Source organism: Alosa pseudoharengus, unplaced genomic scaffold, assembly GCF_046254945.1.
Source record: "Alosa pseudoharengus isolate Yale_2024_CS ecotype anadromous, Long Island Sound unplaced genomic scaffold, YU_APseudo_1.1 YU_APseudo_1.1_scf_16, whole genome shotgun sequence".
In the NCBI taxonomy this organism is placed as follows: Eukaryota; Metazoa; Chordata; class Actinopteri; order Clupeiformes; family Clupeidae; genus Alosa; species Alosa pseudoharengus.
The window spans coordinates 36,735,299-36,755,078 of record NW_027468630.1 but is presented as its reverse complement, the minus strand read 5'-3'; the positions used below and the strand labels follow the sequence as shown (position 1 = coordinate 36,755,078).

Below are 19,780 nucleotides of genomic sequence, written 5' to 3'. Positions count from 1 at the left end.
TGACTGTGAGTTTTGTTTTCAAATGTTTTCATGCATGTCTGGATAACAGGTGAGGAATGTTTAGGAGACAGACTATCGTAAATCCTCAAATTATGGCTTGGGTCTTTTATTTACTTAGGCTGTGCAAAGCACAGCATCTTTATTTGGGGCAGGCTTGTATTCGAGGCAGGTTTTTATTTCTTACATGGTACGTTTTATTGTGAGACATACGTTTCGTTTGGAGTGGCATACCGGTAGGCTATCAAAAGCAGAAGAGGGTGGGGGCAGTGTACTGCAAGTATGGTGAAGGGACTTACTATTGCAAGCAGAGTACTGTATGTATGATGTATGTGAGTGATGACAGTGAAGATGTGTGTGTGGGCGGGAGGGGAGTGGAGCAGTGACTGTGTGTGTGTGTGTGTGTAGTGTGTGTGTGGGTAGGTGGGGGCAGTGTGCTGTAAGTATGTAGATGATGTGTGTTGGAGAAGATCCTGAAGACAATGTGCTGTGTATGTAGGGAGGGGGGGGGGGGGCAGTGTGCAGCAAGTATGTAGAGGAGGCTTACTGTAGCAAGCAGTGTGCTGTATGTATGTGAGGTGATGACAGTGATGATGTAAGTGTGTGTGTTTTTTGTGTGTGTGTTGGGGATGGGGGTGGGGTGGGGGGTGGCAGAAAGGCTAGGCAATCAAGGACATGGGTAGATGGAGGAGAAATCAAAAATAATAAATAAAAAGTTCTATGGAGATGTGCAAAAGTTGGAGAAAGTCAGATATGTGTGTGTGTGTGTTTTGACGTGTGATGAAATAAGAAAATAAATAGGTCTGTAGCATAGGGAGAGGGATGTAAAAGTGCTAAAAGTCTTGTAGGTGTGTGTGTGTGGGGGGGGGGGGGGGTGGGTCATGAGTGCTGAGGAGTGAATGAGTGCAAAGTCAGTATAGTGTGAGTTCAGAGTTGGGAAATGTTTGAGAGTGCTGAGGAGTGAATGTGTGCAAAGTCAGTATAGTGTGAGTTCAGAGTTCGGATGGCCTGGGGATAAAAACTTCTCCTGAGTCTCTCAGTTCTGGCTTTGTGACTACATAGGCGTCTTCTTGATTTCACCGGTTGGAATTAGGGGTGGGCGATATATATCGTCTGCGATAATATCGTGATTATTGTTTTAACGATGTGCAAATTGACATTATCGAGTATTTAAATTACTGAAAAAACACTCGAAATCACGCACTGAAGACTCATACATTCCCAGGAGGTAGGCTATGCGGGAGAAGTGCAGCAGAGCAAGTGTCACGTGATCACTAGTGGGTCACAACGTTCTCCCACGCATGTTTATTTTTCCTACACGGTATTATATGTAGAGAAAACATTAGCCTTTGAGTATTTTAATAGTCAGTTGTAAACAAATAACTATTCTCATGTAACTCTTTTGTAAATGGACTGAAGTTCGCTCTAAATATCTACGTTTACCAATTATGCTAACCGTTAGCATCTCTATGGGATTTCTCATTTACATTAGCCATAAGCTAACGCATTAGTTTCTATTCAGTAACTTGGAATGCTAGCCTACGTGATTGCTCTAAAACAAAACATAGACGGAAATAACTGAGATGTAGGCTGTTGGTCTGCTCTTAGTTTTACATTGAATCCTATGTAAAGGTTTGACTTCAGCTTCAGACTTTCTCTTGGGAAACTGTTAGGCCTATTCATCTTCTCTAATGTAGCTGGCTAGACCATGTCATTGCCACACACAAGTGGGGGCAGAATTGGAAATGTGTCATAGAGTGACAATGCATTGGTTGATTTGGTTAAAAAGTCACAGGTTAGGTTATTGGTTATTATTGTAATGATGCTATTCATAAATAATGAGCTGTAAAGTAACTCAGACTTTAACAAAAACTATTTTTTAAAGGATATCGACTAATTATGGTTATCGTCAAAATCACAAAAAATATCGAGATATTATTTTTTGTCCATATCGCCCACCCCTAGTAGGAATAATCCATTGTTAGGATGAGAAGAGTCCTTCAGAATCTTTTGGGCTCTTAGGAGTACTCTTCTGGAATAGATATCTTGTAGAGCAGGGAGTTGAGTTCTTATAGTACGTTCAGCTGAGCGCACTACTCTCTGCAGAGTACTACAATCTCTAATTGTGGAGTTCCCATACCAGGTGATGATGCTACCAGTTAGAACACTCTCAACCGCTGAAGTGTAGAAGGCCTTCATGATGGATGTAGAAACTTTGAATTTCCTTAGCTGACGAAGGAAGTAGAGTCGTTGTCTGGACTTCTTCAGAACATATTGAGTGTTAACAGTCCATGTTAAGTCTTCATGTAGACACCAAGGTATTTAAAACTTGTGACTGTCTCTACACGTTGCCCGCTGATCATTAGTGGGGTGTAACTGTAGTTCTGCTGCTGCCTTCTGTAATCCACTACCATTTCCTTGGTTTTATTGATATTCAGTGTCAAGCTGTTAAATTGACACCACTGTGCCACCTCATCAACCTGATCCAAGTAGAGCGGTTCATTGTTGTTACTAATCAGGCCCAAGATCACTGTGTCATCTGCAAAGTTGATGATGGAGGTATGACTACTGTTGGCTTTGCAGTCATGTGTGTAGATGTTGTACAGCAGTGGACTCAAAACACAGCCTTGGGGAGCACCAGTGCTGATGGTTAATGAGTCAGATGTCAGACCCCCCACTCTAACCACTTGTGAACGGTTGGTGAGGAAGTCAAATATCCAGTGACACAGGGTGGTGTTCAGTCCTAAGGCCTTCATCTTTGTGACCAAGGTGAGAGGTACTATCGTGTTGAATGCTGAACTAAAGTCAATGGACAGCATCCTCACATAATTCCCATTCCCCTCCTCCAGGTGAGTTAAGGTGGTGTGCATGAGGTTTGAGATGGCATCCTCTGTAGACCTGTTGGCTCTGTAAGCAAATTGGAGGGGGTCGAAGGAGGCAGGGAGGGATGAGCAGATAATCTTTTCAAGCTTCTCAAAACACTTCATCACTGTAGACGTCAGGGCTACTGGGCGGAAGTCATTCAGACATGATGGACTTTTGTTTTTCGGTACTGGAACAATAACAGACTGCTTGAGGCAAGTAGGAACTGTCTCTTGAGCCAATGATGTGTTAAAGATATAAGTGAACACAGGAGCTAACTGAGCAGCGCAGAATTTCAAAACCCTGTTAGAAATTCCATCCGGTCCAGCAGCTTTTCTACAATTAACCCTCCTAAAGGCAGGATCTTCCCCATAAACTACTGATATAAAATGAGAAAATACTAAATTTCTGATTCTGAATACTTTTTCTCTTTTTGAGTCTTGGAAAACATTGGTATTGAGATGATCAGTCAACTTAAATGCAACAGTTAAGACAAAATTGTGCAGCCTGCACAATTATGTGTAATGATGCTCACTGGGTTTAATAACAATTTAGCTTTAGCTTTTTTAAGCCTTGTGCCCATGGGTGTGGCACAAGCTGTGGTCTGATCTTACACCCTCTAAAAATCATTACGCCACTGACCAAGAAAAATCTGGTCTATAGCGAAAGGCGCATCTAAAGACACGCTGTCACAAGATGTAAGCAGCCCTTAGCAGCAGTCCCAAACAACTTCTCTGCAGGATAAATAGCCTTAGGATTTTTATTCAGTCACATTTTTGGGGTAAATGTTGCTTTTTTCAGGCTACGTTTTCGATTGTAACCCCTTGTCAGTCAATAGTGAAAGTAATTAGCTGTGTAGAACTGTTTTGTTGTTGACTATGACACCACGGTGAAGCTAGTTTTACTTAGCCAATGAGTTCAAATAATAGACAAGTGCAGATATGTCAAGTCAAGTCAAGTCAGATTTATTTGTATAGCGCATTTAACATGCACAGAGTGCAACCCAAAGCGCTCCACATATAAGACATTGTCATTGACACAGACTAACAAAGACGATAGATGCCGGACGGAGCGGCGTAGTCGCCAGCGTACCCGTGACACCAAGACATACATTGAAGAAATAACAAACACAAAAGATGCCGGACGGAGCGGCGTAGTCGCCAGTGTACCCGTGACACCAAGACATATAAGACATACAACAAACAAATTAATAAATAAAATAAATAAAAATTCCAACCGGCTGAAAATGTCCAAGGGCAAAGATGACCCGCGTGAAAACTGTGCACAGCTGTGTCTTCACAACCGATGCAACACCAACAAAGTTCTTTATAACTGACCAACCCGGAGAATTCACTGGCAGTCTGGAGAGACTGGAAGAACAAGACAGTCCGAATTTGTGATTGGCGACCCTGCTGATTATCAGCTCGGTGGTCCTAGACAGTGACCGTTTGTTGTTTGTTGTTTCATGGTTGACGCTGTCATCAGAATTTCTTAGCACTCAATCCAGACTCCAGGCACCGGTAGATGCTAGCATGACAGCTCGCATGTCAGCCGCAGCTCGGTGGTCGTGGCAGCTGCAGATCTCTTGCAGATTAATGTTAGGCAGCTTTGCTGAGCAATCCCTCCATCCAGACATTGGATGTGCAGCGTCACGGATGGATGAGGGACTTCAGAGACATAAGGCAGGCTAGCCAAGGCGCTCATCAGCCCATGGAAGCTGGTTAATGTTAACTTGACGTTGATGGTGTCTGCCGAGTTTGTTAAGTTTGTTATGTGAAGGCTATACTCTGCTAGGTTTTAGTAAAGCATGGTTTAGTGGAATACCTGTTCCATACAGTCTAGTGTGCAAGCAGACTCCTTCAAATGTGCCGCTGACTATCAAAATACCAATGTGCAATTTGAAGTTGCGCTGCTTCCTGTTAAAGGGAATGACAGGTGTCATTCTCATTAGTTTAAAAGATGTTACGCCCAAAACACACCCATGTCTGATTAACCCTTAGAACCCGATTGACACAAAGTGCGTCAAAAAACACACCCTTTCTTCTCTGTTACATTGTTCCGCAACTGTTCATCGCAGCGAGATGAAACCTTTATTGCGTGACAGAGCAGAAGTGGGGCATTAAAAATAAGTGTAATACTTTAGCTCACAGGTGGGGTATGGCCTATGCCAGGGGTATTCAATTAATCTTCAGCAAGGTCCAGTTACGGAAAATTTCCGCAAGCAAAGGTCCAGAGCATCATAATGATTAACGTGCGTGTTTAGGCTATGTATGTATGTGTGTGTGTGTGTGTGTATATATAATATATTAGGATGGATGGATGGAGCCTAGTTGTAGGCCTAGGCCTAATGTTTAATGTGAAATAAAATAAGTAGCCTAAAAGGCAACATTCGAAATGAGGAGAAATAAGGCAAGATAAGAGTAATTGGGGAGAAAAACTGAGTAGCTTTGGCTATTTTTAAGATCTTAACGTGAACTTAAAATAAAATTTGAGCTGAGACAAGGATGGATATTCCACAGCTGGTTCCTTGAACCCATTAATCAGCAAGTTTAATTTTATTTTTTTTGTTTTTTTATTTTGACCCGAAATCCTGGAAACCCAGAACATCACGTTGGGCAGTGAATGCATAGGCTTAACGATTGTGGTGGATCAATCATATTGCCTTCTTAAATCGTAAAATATTCTGTGGTCTCAGTTCACTGTTGAATGGGCCTAGCCTACCCTATGCTTGCTCAATATATAGCCTATGCTTTGTCTAGTAGAGGTGCTTCAAATTGGCGCTTTTAAAAATCGCCTGTCTCAGAATATGTAGAAGAGGTCCAGGGCAATTCCGCGCAAAACTGTCACATCCATATTTAGTTGGCGTTACGGACGTGACAGTTTTGCGTGGTATTGCCCCCGTATCGTTATATAAAGCTCTGTTCTCGCTGTCTAGCTTTCTCCTCTTTGTGCAATCGATGATTTGAAAATAACTTACTTATCGTTAACTTAGATATCCATCTGATTGTTTCTCGTCCTGTCTCCTCTCCTCGCTCGTTTCAGGCTATCAGTGAGTCAGAGTCTCTTCCCCATAGTAGGCTACTTTACTCACTGACTCGACTTTATTAGAATTCACAGATTTCACTGGCTGAGTAGCAGCAAGAGAAATATTGGTTCCTAAAGCTCCTGAAGTAAATGTTGTTATCCTAAGCAACGAAACATTTAGCGCAGCTTTGTATACGAGAAAATCTAAATTAGGCTATTATGGTCCGGGTCCGGATAGGATCATGTCATGGTCCGGACTCGGACTGCGGTCCGCCATTTGGTGACCCCTGGCCTATGCCATTCATTTTTCAATTTTCAATTATTTGCTAATAATAATAATAATAAATAATAATAATAAAAAGAAAGAAAATTAATAATAATTTTCTGTGTTGTGACATTTCTTTTTTTAATTTACATTTTTACCAATAATGTAAATTAAAAAGCTGAAAATGAAAATGAATATGAATAACCCTGTCTATAATGTGACCAATTCAAGTGCTGCAATAATTATGCTTTGTAAATGTTTCACAGTTCTGGTGCAGAGCACAGTTTTACAGTTCTGGTGATGTTTACTACATTAATCCATGCATCACAAAAAATTATTGGGATACGGTTTCGGCCAAATTTTAAATAATGCATTCGATGCTCAGCAGAACCGACACATGGGCCAATGGTCCATAATATGACTAGGGAAATATCTGAGGGATTTGTCTGGCATACTGTTTATGGTCTACCAAGCCTGGGTTTGTAAACTAGTGTGTATTTATAAGGCCAACCATTCAAGGTTTGCAGCATAATCAGTCATATTCTCAGAAAACTTTATCTCACAAATAAAGTGTGAGTATGTATGTATGTAAATGTATGAGCCCAACTGTATATCTGGTAAAAAATATGGTTATAACTCCTTACTTATATATCCAATATCAAAATGCAGAGTATTATGTTGACACTGAAGTATTACACATAAACTACATTGTCACTGTCTCCTCTCCTCACCAGCCTCATTAATACTGTGCAGGCTAACTGTGCCCAGGATGTGTTTGTCACAGTAGCCAGAAGCATCTTCTCAGATGGGATCAACTGGGGGAGAGTGGTTGCACTATTTCACCTTGCCTATAAGCTAATTTTCAAGGTATGCACACTGATATTTCAAACATGTACTATGTCAAAGCATATTTTTTGCCAGTCTTTGCTGTCTTTCTTTGTTTCACAGAAAAAGTCAGATCTTTTTTTGGAGAGAACTGAATTCTGACCTGTTTCTCCTAAACAAACTATAGGAGGAATATGCTGAGGTATAGAAAGAATATTAGTTGGGTGTCTAGTTTTAAAATTGCCTTTGCTTATCACTATACGTTGGGCAGAAATCAATGTCGGAATAGAACTATAAGTGCATGAAGCAGCTTAATCTATAGTGGTAGTAGGGGTGGGCGATATGGCCTAAAATTAATATTGCGGTATAATTTGGGACACATACGGTAAACGGTATATATTGCGGTATAATTTGGTGTGTGAATTTCAATATAGGTCTAGCAGGTTCTTGCATAAAATAGTCAAGATTGTTACTTATTTAAAAATTTGATCAATAAAAATGATCAAAGTTTTATTTAGCCTATTCACTGCAGTAGACATCACTGTATGAAATTACAAAAACATGAAACATGACATATTACATAGAACTGTAAATCATCTGATCATCTAATATTTACAGATATCTAGGCTATAACATTTATTTTATATTTGGCCTGTTATAAAATCATGTATTGAACAATTTAACCACAGCTCAGCTTTAAGAAACTCAAATAGCCTAGATGCATGCTTAGCATTTTGTGATCATTAGGCTAAGGCTACTTTCACAAACTCAGTCAGCTGTCCTCTGATTTACCAATATCTAGGCGATATTTGTAACATTTATTTTGTATTTGGCCGGTTATGAAATCATGTGGAACAATTTAAACACATTGTAAAACTTAAAGCCCAAATTTGGAGACATCCATGCATGTCGAAATTTACTGCAAATTCAAAACTGGATTACTCTGGAACGGCTAACTGTACAGGGGACTGCTTTACACCTTTGTGTTCGGTAAGGTCTGCTGTTTATTTTGATATAAGGTTTGTCATGTGTTAAAAGAAGGGTTCGTGAAGTATCCGAGATGAATGGGTTGGGAGATCATGGGACGCAAAACCTTCAGTAGAATGTATGATTAAATTGAATTATATTATTTACTTTTCTCGCGAACCGTTCAACTAAGCAATTATCGGGTAACATCGTTTAAAAGCTGAGAACGATGTGATACTTGTGATGTCTGTGTGATGAATAGGCTACTTCGCGAGTAGTTCAACTGAGATGAATGGAATTTGGACGCACTTTCTTTCTTGCGCTGTCACTTTCTCCACTGCGTAAAATACTCAATTAATTTGCGCTGTGAATGCTTAGATTATTTTGACAGGCCACACAGGCTAAATAAAAATCGCTATTAGTAGGACGCAAAGCAGAATATTGAAAGAAGGGGGCACCAAGGCCACCGTGGCCTGTAAACCTCTGATTTTCAAAGGGGCCTCACGGCCAACGCAAGAGGCAACGATGTGGCCGCCGTGAAATTCCTACCCTGTTTGGGGGTTTATGTCTGTTTTTCTCCTAAGTTATAAGTCTAAAGTTAGCGTCTTTATCGTGACATGTTTCCCTTTTAGTTCTCCCCATGGTGTAGGGTTGGGCACCGAAACACGGTTCTAATATGGCACCGGTGCCGACACAAACGGTAGTAACTGCATCGAATAACAACGTGGATTTCGGTGCCTCATTTCGGTGCTTAAATAGCGTTTTTTTTTATTTTTTATACGAGGCATCACTGCATGTCATGCGCCATCTCTAACGTCTTGCTCTGATAGCAACACATCCAGATACAGTTAGTTAACATAAACACTGGATGTATAAACCAGAGGGGTGCACCACATGAGTGGACAGTGTTTGACAGCTTGCGTGAGCCCAAGCTTACTTTTAAGCGATATCGGGAGCTCCTGTCAAAATCTAGCAGTGGGCCTAACTACACACAAGCAAAAGGCTATGAAACAACAGAAACAGTAGGCTAGATAGCCTATACGTTACACAATATCCTTGCTAATGCATAACTGACATTTATTTGAAATGTTATCAGCAAAGTTGTAAGGTGAAAACTTTATTTCACGGTGTGTTAAACAACATAATGGCATGATATTAATCTTTCATATGCATGAGGTCCATATAGCATCACAATGAATATGAAGATCATGTTAAAAGTTAGCTGGCAAAAAACAAATATGTAGGTTACATACCTGATGTCACTGAGCTGTCAAAGAGGCTACGAAACCATCTCCGTACGTTATCGCTAATTAAACTCAGCTGACTGGTGTTAGCGCATAGCCATGGTTGCTGTTAAAATGCCTACTTGGCTAGCGCTGGGAATCTTAACACTTCAACACCGACATGTAGCCTAACATGTTCAAAACTACTGCGTGTTATGGGTTAAGTCAAGACATAACATTTCTTGAAGCATTTGCGAACACACTGAATTAACTGGAAAGTAGAGTCCCTGTTAGATTAGCTTGCTTGCAAATGCCGTTGTCCATGACCTGGCAGTTTTATGGCAAGCGGTTTTAACATACCTTATGGCAAACCGCCTACACTGGGTAAACTTGAAAGCTTACCATTGTGTGTGCATGCATGGCAAGCTGTTTTAACATTTAAATGTATTATTCATAGGAGCAATGAGATATTGATAGTAAATTGAATATAACAGTTCAATTTCATGTTCAAATTTGTCTCATCAATAAAAAAAGCAATTCATGCTTTAGACCATTTTAATTTAAAACATTTTAAAAACAAAGTACCGGTTCAGGCACTGTTTCGGCACCGGCACCGTTTTAAAAGTATCGATTTAGCACCGGTATCGGATAAAACCCAAACGATACCCAACCCTACTCGTGTGTGATCCTTTTTGTGTGGGGGGCTGCGTCCACCCCTGTATGTGTAGCGTGTGTGTGTACTTGACCTGCTCCGTGTGTATTGTGTTCTGGGTCTGTGTCCCTGCTCTCGTTCTCAGCTAATAAACCTTTTGATTGGACAACTGTCTGTGTCGCTACCGCTCGCTGCCATTTTTCCACACCTGTGGCCTCCTCGTGGTTGCTGCCGGTCCCGGCAGGCCAAGCGTGTTGCAATTTGATGACATAATGACCTATCGCAATATGCCGGTATAACAAAAATCTCTATCGTTGGCCAAATTTTTATCGCATACCGCTTATACCGTTTATATCGCCCAGCCCTAAGTGGTAGTATTATATGTTACCCTGTAGAAAACATTTTCAGATCCATTTACATGCACAATGTTATTTGAATCGATACCTTGGGGCATGAATCTCTGATATTTTGTACAGGATGTCAATGCCTGTGTGGTTGTCATGTTGTCAGAGAGCAGCCTGGCTCCATATCGGTTTGGGTGGAGACCATGCTTCAGCAGGCTGGGCCTCTCCCAAAACAAGTCAAAGTTGTTGACAAAGGGGATGCTTAGGGAGGCGTAGTAGCGTTGCAGCCAGGTGTGGAGATCGAACAGTCTGGACCATCTCTCGGCACCCTTCCTTTAGGGAGAGGCCCAGAGATAATGATCTGTTTTCCTGTGTCCAATAGGGTGGTGAGAGTTTTGTCGTGCCCACATGCACGATGATGTTGTTGACCTTGGTATAGCAGGCTAGGATGCTTGGGAGTTTGTGAGGGGTCCTCCGCTGGCTCGTCAGGGTCCTGTTCGCCCTGTCAGGACTAGGGTTGTGCCGATGGACGATATCATCGTCCATCGTGATGGTTGACAGACATCACGATGGGAAGCAACCATCGTGATGCCACGCCCCCACATGCCAGTCACTAATTCCTGCTGTAACAGGGAATGGACATGACATATTTTTAGGTCTAAACCAATGAAAATCTGTGATTTCACCATTTTTATAGACCTCTCCAGAATATATCCCGCCTCCTAACTTCCGTATCCATCCAACTTCCGGGCGTGGATTGTCTATGGGAAATAACATGGCGTTTTGAAAGTTCGTACCTGTCAAACTCTGTAGGTGACAAAGTAGAAAAAGCTGCTGGGCTGATTGGCCTACACACTTCTGCCATCTAGTTTCCACTGGATTTTTTGATTTTCAGTGCCGTTTAAGTAGTATAGTCTATAGTATACTACTTAAACGGCACCAACAATCAAAAAATCCAGTGGAAACTAGATGGCAGAAGTGTGTAGGCCAATCTGCCCACCAGCTTTTTCAACTTCGCTACCTACAGATGTTTTACCGGTATGATATTTCGAAACGCCATGTTATTTCCCATAGGCAATCCACGCCCGGAAGTTGGATGGATACGGAAGTTACGGAGGCGGGACTTATTCTGGAGAGGTCAATTATGCTTTGTAAATGATTGGATCCTGATGACCCAATCAGAATGCAGTTAGGGCCTGTAACTTGATCTGAGAGCACTTCAGACATCAGACAAGACAAGCATGGCTCTGAAGCTAGATAGGAACAGGACTAAGCACCTTTTCCCCCTCATAAATATAAATTTATGTTTATGATAGCCTAACCAATTTGCACTCATATAATTCTAACCATTGCAGGTAATGATATTTGAAGTTAGTTTGAATATATTTCATAACAGTGTAGTACAGGATTTTTTCAAAGTTTAATGTCCATCCCAATGGACATCAGGTGTTGGGAGATGTTAGCCAACACATTTAATTAGTGTCACCAGGCAAGGTTCTGACATATCCTCAAGACCCAAGCTATCATTTTGAATGCATTTTTTATTTATTTCAGCTATTTTGGATGAATGTGCACTCATTTTACTAAAATGTGTCGTCGTTTTTACTAAATCGTGCTCTCATTTGATTAGATTGTGCTATGAATTCAGTCAAATGTGTGCTCGGTTTACTAAATAGTGTGTTCATTTTGCTAAATGGTGGGCTCATTTAGTCAAATTGTGCTATTTTTTGTACAATGAGTGCACATTTTAGTACAATGAGTCCACTATTTACTAAAAAGAGTGGACGATTTATTAGACGAGCACACTATGTAGTAAAACGAGTGCACAATTTAGGGTGCGTTCATAAATTCAATCTGACACTTTGAAAATAGAATAGCTCTCTGAAGTTCAAAAAACTAGTTTATTACATTTTACATAACATTTCACTATATTGTGTGCACGTTTTACTAAATTGTGCGCTCAATTTACAACAATTAAAATGAGAGCACAATTTAGTAAAATGAGTGCACTATTTAGTATAACGTGCGTAAGTTTTACTAAATTGTGCGCACGTTTACTAAATTTAGTCAAACAAGTGCACTATTTAGTATAACAAGCACACGATTTAGTAATATGTGCAAACAATTTAGTAAAATAAGCGCACATTTTCTGGATATATACCAAAAAATATCTTGCAATGACCGCTCTAGGGTTCCGTACTAACTATGTTACAATCTATTCTTGTTAGTATAACAATACCCAGAGTACGCTCTGGATGCCCCGAGAGTGTGACACTTTGAATAAATGAACGATAATTCCACCCACGCTCCAAATTTACGAATGGTTAAAAGTTTCAGAGTTGGCTCAGAGCACTTGGAGTGGCAATTTACAAACGCACCCATAGTAAAATAAGTGCATAATTCAGTAAAACGAGCGTATATTATCTTGATACAAAAACAATCTTGCAATGACATCTCCTGGGGGGTGTCATTGCAAGATTTTCTATGTATAGAGAAAACATACACTTGTTTTACTAAATCATGTGCTCGCTTTACTAAATTGTACGCTCGATATACTAGATTGTGCACACATTTTTATGTATTGTGCGCTCGTTTAACTACAGTACATAGTGTGTTCATTTTACTAAATTTTGCTCTCGTTTTATTAAAAAGTACGCTTATTTTACTAAATTGTGCGCTCTTTTTCCAAACATTAAAATGAGAATGTGATGAAATAAAATGAGAGTGAAATTTAGCAAATGAGCCCACAATGTAGTCAAATAAACACACTGTTTAGTAAAAAGAGCATGTGATTAACAAAATTGAGCGCACAATTTAGTAAAATGAGCACACACACTTTAGTAAAGCACATTCCCTCCATATACACAAACAAATATGTTGCAAACATACCCCGGTGTTCCGTATTGGAACATGTAATTAAAAAATTCAATTTAACAGTTCAGTTCATAAGACTGTGTGAAAACAACAGTGCAAAAAGCAAAACACAATGCAAACTGTGTGTGTATATTGAAAACTGCTGAACATTCACCACAGGTATTGTGTGGACGCAATCCGGCACATTAGTTAATGTGCATGTTTTGACTTGCTCATAGACATATAAACACATTCAGACACATGCAAACATTCAGTTCCAAATGTTTAAGTCATATGTGAGTATTACTTTCAATACTACTATGTAAAAAACATAGTGTTTTTTCCCTAAGTCCTCATGTCATTTTACACCTATTTAGTCGAGGCGTCCATTGTAATGGACATTAAAAAATAGTAATAAAGACATGATTTAGCAAAAAATATTTTTCCCCTTTATTTCTACATTGGAGATGAGTAAAAATCAGCTGAATAATATTTTTTTTGCTCAACAGAAAAAAAACAGGTCTGAAGGGTAAAACATAAAAAAGCCTTTCCCTGGAAATGAAATTGAGCCTACTTTAAAGGCTGTCAGCCAAACAGTTATCACGTAGTAGTCTACCGTCTTATAAAATAAAAGACTTATTAGTCTACCATCTTATTCAAATAATTCCTGACTGTGACGTGAATGTGTAATTGTCTTTTTGTAGCCTACGTCTCGCAGGCCTATAGCCTACATTGGACGTAAAATATGTAGCAATGTTTTAGCAGAAAATAGTCCTATTGAATTATTATTGTTAGGCTACGACTAGGACATTCTAGCGCTCAAATATTTTTGCGAGGCTACAGCGAGCGCCAAATGCGTCCTTCTCCTCTGTGTTATACATAAATTATAAATAAACCACTTCTTTCGTTAATTACAGGATCAGAAGGTAGCCTATCCGTCTTTCACTGTAAGGCTTGAATTTTATGCATTTAGCAAAAGACCCAGACAGTAGCGGAGTGGTAATCGGGATTCGTTATCTGTAAAAGTTTTTTTACTTCACCCTCCTATAGCCTGGACTGCGCGATCGCAGCCCTTTACTTTCACTTCCCGCCGCCCTCATAGTCAGCATAGACGGTAGCCTGATAACGTGGGATGCTGCATAGCGTAGGCCTACTACTCAAGATTTTAAATGAGTGACAACGATAGTAGTCTTAAGTAGCTTTTTTGCTAGGCCCAGCGAAGGCTGGCAATGTGTAATATTCAGTGTTCAGATTGATTGTCTATCCGTCTTTCACAACGATTTTCTTGGAGCAGATCTTCCACACAACTTCGGTAGTCTGGTCAGTATGTCTCTCTTAGCTGTCCACTTTCATCAGGCCGTATATATATAATACATTTTTTATTTTTCATGTAGAAAATTATAAATGTATTTCTGTACAGACATATGGTATTAATTAGTGTTTACTAGACCCCCCCTCGACAATATCATCGTCCATCACAATGTTTTACTGTACACATCGTCAAATGCCAATTTAGGGGACATCGCCCAACCCTAGTCGGGACTTATTTTCCGATGATGACCAGCATTCTGAACATTATCTCTTACTTACAATATACATTATACATTATTTTCATATTGACTTACATTTACCTTTAGGCCCCTATTGTGCACTCCAGCGCAATTGACTTTGTATAATGGCGGTTGTGTCTTTCCTATTTTGCATTCAATGCATATTGGAATTTTGGTAACGCTTTAGAATAACATGTGCTTATTAGGTATTAACAGTGCATAATAAGCAGTTAACAATTCATTACTAACAGTTAGTTAACTATTGTTATCCTTTAATAACATTAACTAACTGTTAACATGCAGCTTGTAAGTGTAAGCAGCCTTTTAAGTTACTTACAAGCATATTTGTTAACAGTTGTAAGTGTTAACAAGCAGCTTGTTAATGCTTGTTAATGGTGTATAAGACAAAGAAGTGGATAACTAATACACTTATAAGACCTTTCCTACCTATTTGTAGTAAATTTTGCAGCCCCCCAATCTAAAGCGAGGACCATGTAGCATATTGCTCCACAAGCCCGGCCTTCTATCTCTATGGGCTGTATTTTGGGTCACCAGCGCATGGCGTAAAGTTCGTTTTTCACCCGCGTGAAGTTGAATTCGGTATTTTGCACGTTTATTTTTTAAGCATTGCGCCCAGGGGTTGGCAATTAACAACCTAGGGAGGGGCCTAGCGCGTTGTCTAAAAATCGCTATCATACACCACCTAAACCTGGTCAGAAGTCAATGGCTAGTTGTTCATATGCTATTTTAAGAGCGCATGTCAACAGTCATATTGGCAGGTGCACGCACCATCCTTCTATCATTCATGAACGCACACCAGTGCACGTCCATGCAAAGCATTACAAATTGCACGATTACAATGGGAAACATAATTAGAACAAAGATATTACGAAATACTGTACATCTCATAATGAGTAATTATTCACCATCATTTTGCAAATTGGTAATGACGGTTAAAAGTGATTAGGGGAGAGGCGAGAGACACGTATGGAGCACAGCTGAAGATGCACTGTCACGAGATATAAGCAACTCCTCTGCAGGATAAATGTTTTATTCAGTCATTTGAGCAATATTAGGGTAAGTGTTGCTTTTTCCAGCCTATGCTTTCGGTGGTAACCTATTGTCAGTCAATAGTGAAAGTAACTGCATATAACTGTCTTGTCGTTGACTGACTCCTTGGTGAAGTTAGTTTCACTTTGCCAATGAGTTTAAATAGACGAGTGCAAATGCGTGAAGGCTATGCTAGGTTTTAGTAATGCATGGTTTAAGAATGACTATTTCATACGGTCTCGCAAGCAGCCTCCTTCAAATGCGCCGTTGAATGCCAAAATACCGATGCATTTATTTGACATATCGCGCGTTGCGTCGTTAAAGGGAATGACATATGTCATTCTCATTGGTTTAAAATGATGTTACGCCCCAAACACACCCATATGACTGATTAAAAGACCTAGGAACACCTTGTTACGCCATGCACCCCACTTTTGATAGCGAAACCCCTCCCAATGTGAACTGGACATCCTACTAAATTTGAATAGACTTTTGACGAGTGACGATGCACTTTAGAATGTCATGATAGGGCCCTATATATCTACTGTATCTATCTATCTATCTAGCTTGATTTAGCTGTGAGAAATGCACCTTCAAAATTGCTGCAGCAAGCAGGAAACGAACCCCGGTCTCCTGCATCATAGAGTGACCTGTTACTGACTGAGCTACATTTCTATCTGTGTTTTTGAAGAAAATGTTCATATTCATTCTATATTCCGATAATGTTCTATATCATACCAACTATGCTTTTTACAAATATGTCTCTGATGGAAAAGTGGTGTTTAATTTTCATAATCTTTGTTCAGTGAACGCATAAAACAGTTTGTCAGCAGTCTAAAGATATTATGCCAGCTTTGTATATAGTTTGGTTACCTAGGGTAGCAACCGAGACTTAAAGACGACAAGTGGGTGCGTTCAAAGTCGCAAACATAGGCGAACGTTCGCAATCGATTTGAAACATGTTTCAGTTTGCCTTGAACAGAGGCGAACATTCGTGGTCTGTTGCTGCATTAATTAAACACCACTTTTCCATCAAAAACATATTTGTAAAAAGCATAGCTGGTATGATATAGAACATTATCGGAATATAGAATGAATAGAAACATTTATACAATTTTATAAATGTTTCAATTACATTGCATTTCAATTTTCTAATTATGGTATACGGTCCAAACGTTAAGCGCATGGATGTAATGCCAACTAGATAGATAGAAATATAGATAGATAGATACTATTGATCCCCATGGGGAAATTTAAGGTCTCAGTAGCATACAGACATCACACAACATTCACTAACAGCAGAAAAAGTAATAAAAGTATATAATATAAAAAACACAACTAAGCAATAAGGACCGTAGAAGATAAAGAATATCGGTAGGCTATCAAAAGCAGAAGATGTTCGATTTAATTTACATTTGGACTCTTTGATTATATTGCTAAATATCGGGACTGATGACCACTGAAATCTGTAAGGGTTTGATGGTTCACTATTAAGTTTCATCTAGTTAAAAGTGTCAAAGTGCTGAGATCAGGCATCCACTTTCATTCATTGAATGTGTGCTGTGCTGTAATGGAAACCTTATTCCATATAGCCAAAGAAGTCTACGATAGCCTAACCTGAGTTATTTTTTTGCATTATATACTTTTTTTATGAAATTCGTAGGCTGATGCCTGGCAGCAACAATTGTGTTTAAATGTAGGTTACTGCTTCAGCCTCTGGCAAACTCAGAAGGGGGCGGCGAGCGACTGGTAGCTTGAGAGCGATGGTGTTGGAGACTCATGGTGTAGGACAATGACTTTTCATCGGCAACAATATTAAACCAACCAACAATATAACATAGTAAGAAGAGCTCTTTTATGAGTTAAATCGAAACAATGTAGGCAATTATTACTGGCCTTTATTTGTCCGAATCTGAGGCCCTAGAATTCCGGCCATAATTTGAGGATTTAGGTATGCACGTATGTTTCAGGCATAGTGCAAGCACTAATCTCTGACTGAAAGTGCACAGAACTTGTGCATTTGAGAGCGCTCTCTCGCAGCTGTAGATGGTAATGTTTCATGTAGGGTTCATGTCAGTTAATATGAATTAACATTTAAAAACATGTTCAATTATATATATTTTCATATCTAAGTCACACGTGACTATAAGTCGCCATATAAAATCACATAGGTTCAAGCACAGCTTCGTACCACATTCACATCCACCAGCTACCTTTTAAAAGCTCATAGATAGATAGAAATATAGATAGATAGATACTATTGATCCCCAAGGGGAAATTCAAGGTCTCAGTAGCATACAGACATCACACACAACATTCACTAACAGCAGAAAAAGTAATTAAAAGTATATAATAAAAAAAAACACAACTAAGCAATAAGGACTGTAGAAGATAAAGAATATACTAAAATACAAATTATACTAAATAAAACTTAATCTAAATTAATTCTAAAAAACAGTATCCACATAGTGGGTAATTAATCAATCAGGTGCGCTTGCAATGACTGAAGCAAGGACTGAGCCTGTGGTCCTCTGTGCGTAAGGTAAGGTAAGGTGCTCTTTGTGAATGAGTGTCATGGTGATGGTGCAAATGAGTAAGTCAAACAGTGCAACAGTACAAGAATAAAGTCTATATATCTATGTATAAATAACTATATTAAGAAAGGTATAAGTGTGGTCACAGTTTGGCTGTGGCATGGAGGGAGGGGTTGTGCATATGTGCTAATAAAGCACGCAAACAGTGAGGCAAAAGACAATGGTAAAGTGGCTAGTGGACAGACAGCTCAAGACATGGAGGTGGTGAAGAGGCAGACAGACTATGCGGAGAAGTCTATTTCTCCTCTTCCCTTAAGTGATGCATTGAATAGTTCAATGGCCCTGGGGATGAATGACTTCCTCAGTCTGTCTGTTTTGCAAGGCAGTGAGCGGAGTCTCCAGCTGATCAGGCTCTTCTGCTTAACAATAGTGCTGTGGAGTGGATGACACTCATTGTCCAAGATGTTAAGTTTGTTCAGAGTCCTTCTGTCAGATATTGAAGTGATGCACTCCAGTTCAGCTCCCACTACAGAGCCAGCTTTCCTTACCAGCCTGTCAAGTCGCCCCGCATCCTTCTTCTTTGTGCTTTCTCCCCAACATACCACTGCATAGAAGAGGACGCTGGCAACAACAGACTGGTAGAACATCCTGAGGAGCTTGCTGCACACATTGAAGGAGCGCAGCCTCCTCAGAAAGTACAGCCTGCTCTGCCCTTTCTTGTACAGTGCGTCAGTGTTGGCTGACCAGCAGGGCTCCAGAGTGCGACCAATTTGGTCGCATATGCGACCTAATTTTTCAAAAGTGCGACTAAAAAAAATCGGAGGTCGCACCTGTGCGACCAGCTATTCGAGAGAGGAAAAACTGTCCACATTGAAACTCTACCTTTGGATCAATAACAGACACATATTTGGCCAATATCGTGGTTTAAACAAATCACAGATAGTGAAGGGCGGGACCTCCCCTCTGATTGGCCGTGGCCCAGTGCCTGTGTGTAAATTGCGTGTGCTGCAGAGAGAGAGAGAGAGGTCAGAGACCCGTCAGATAAACAGAGTGGATGCAGTTGCATTACAGTGTGGTCACATAGGCCGAGATAAATGTCCCCTCTCCCCACTGCCTTTCGGCGGCTGGCAGTAGCAAACCGATCAGACGAGCCCGAGATGATGATCAAGTTTATCGTTGCCTACGATAGGCCTAGTGAAACTTCCCTTCACCAAGTTCAGTCCGAAATAATTATTCACCAGAAAAATAGTTTGAACGTAAATCCGATGTACAGGAATGCCACTTGCGCCAAATTTATAGGAGTCATTGCAGATGAAAATACGTCTTAAAATTGCGAACAATGCATAGGCCTACAAGGCCTTCCCGAACGACAGAGATACAGATATCGCCGAAAAGGAGTGCGTCATTGACCGCAGTTACATGCAGGGAGTAACCCGGTTTTCAACAGCAATATTCGTTTTGCGCGCAAGTTGTGTAAACTCATTCTGATGGCATCAATCAATTTAATCCGGTATTTGGCGCAAACTGAATATCGCTGTTACATTTAAAGCCCGAATATCAGACATCCCAAGTCTCCCGGAAGTTCCGGGTGACTCCCTGACGCCCGCAAATTAGATAAAATCTCCCGGAATCTAT

At 40.1% G+C, this 19,780-nt stretch overlaps 1 protein-coding gene across 2 annotated transcripts in view; it reads left to right on the top strand.

The window, feature by feature from the left end:
• The window catches only part of LOC143126012 (apoptosis regulator BAX), a 36,824-nt gene that overhangs the window by 7,606 nt on the left and 9,438 nt on the right, over positions 1-19,780 (top strand). For both annotated transcript variants that reach the window (XM_076287931.1, XM_076287930.1), the window contains one exon: positions 6,883-7,015. In XM_076287931.1, the coding sequence (XP_076144046.1) occupies positions 6,883-7,015 (133 nt within the window). The remainder of the gene's footprint in view (positions 1-6,882; positions 7,016-19,780) is intronic.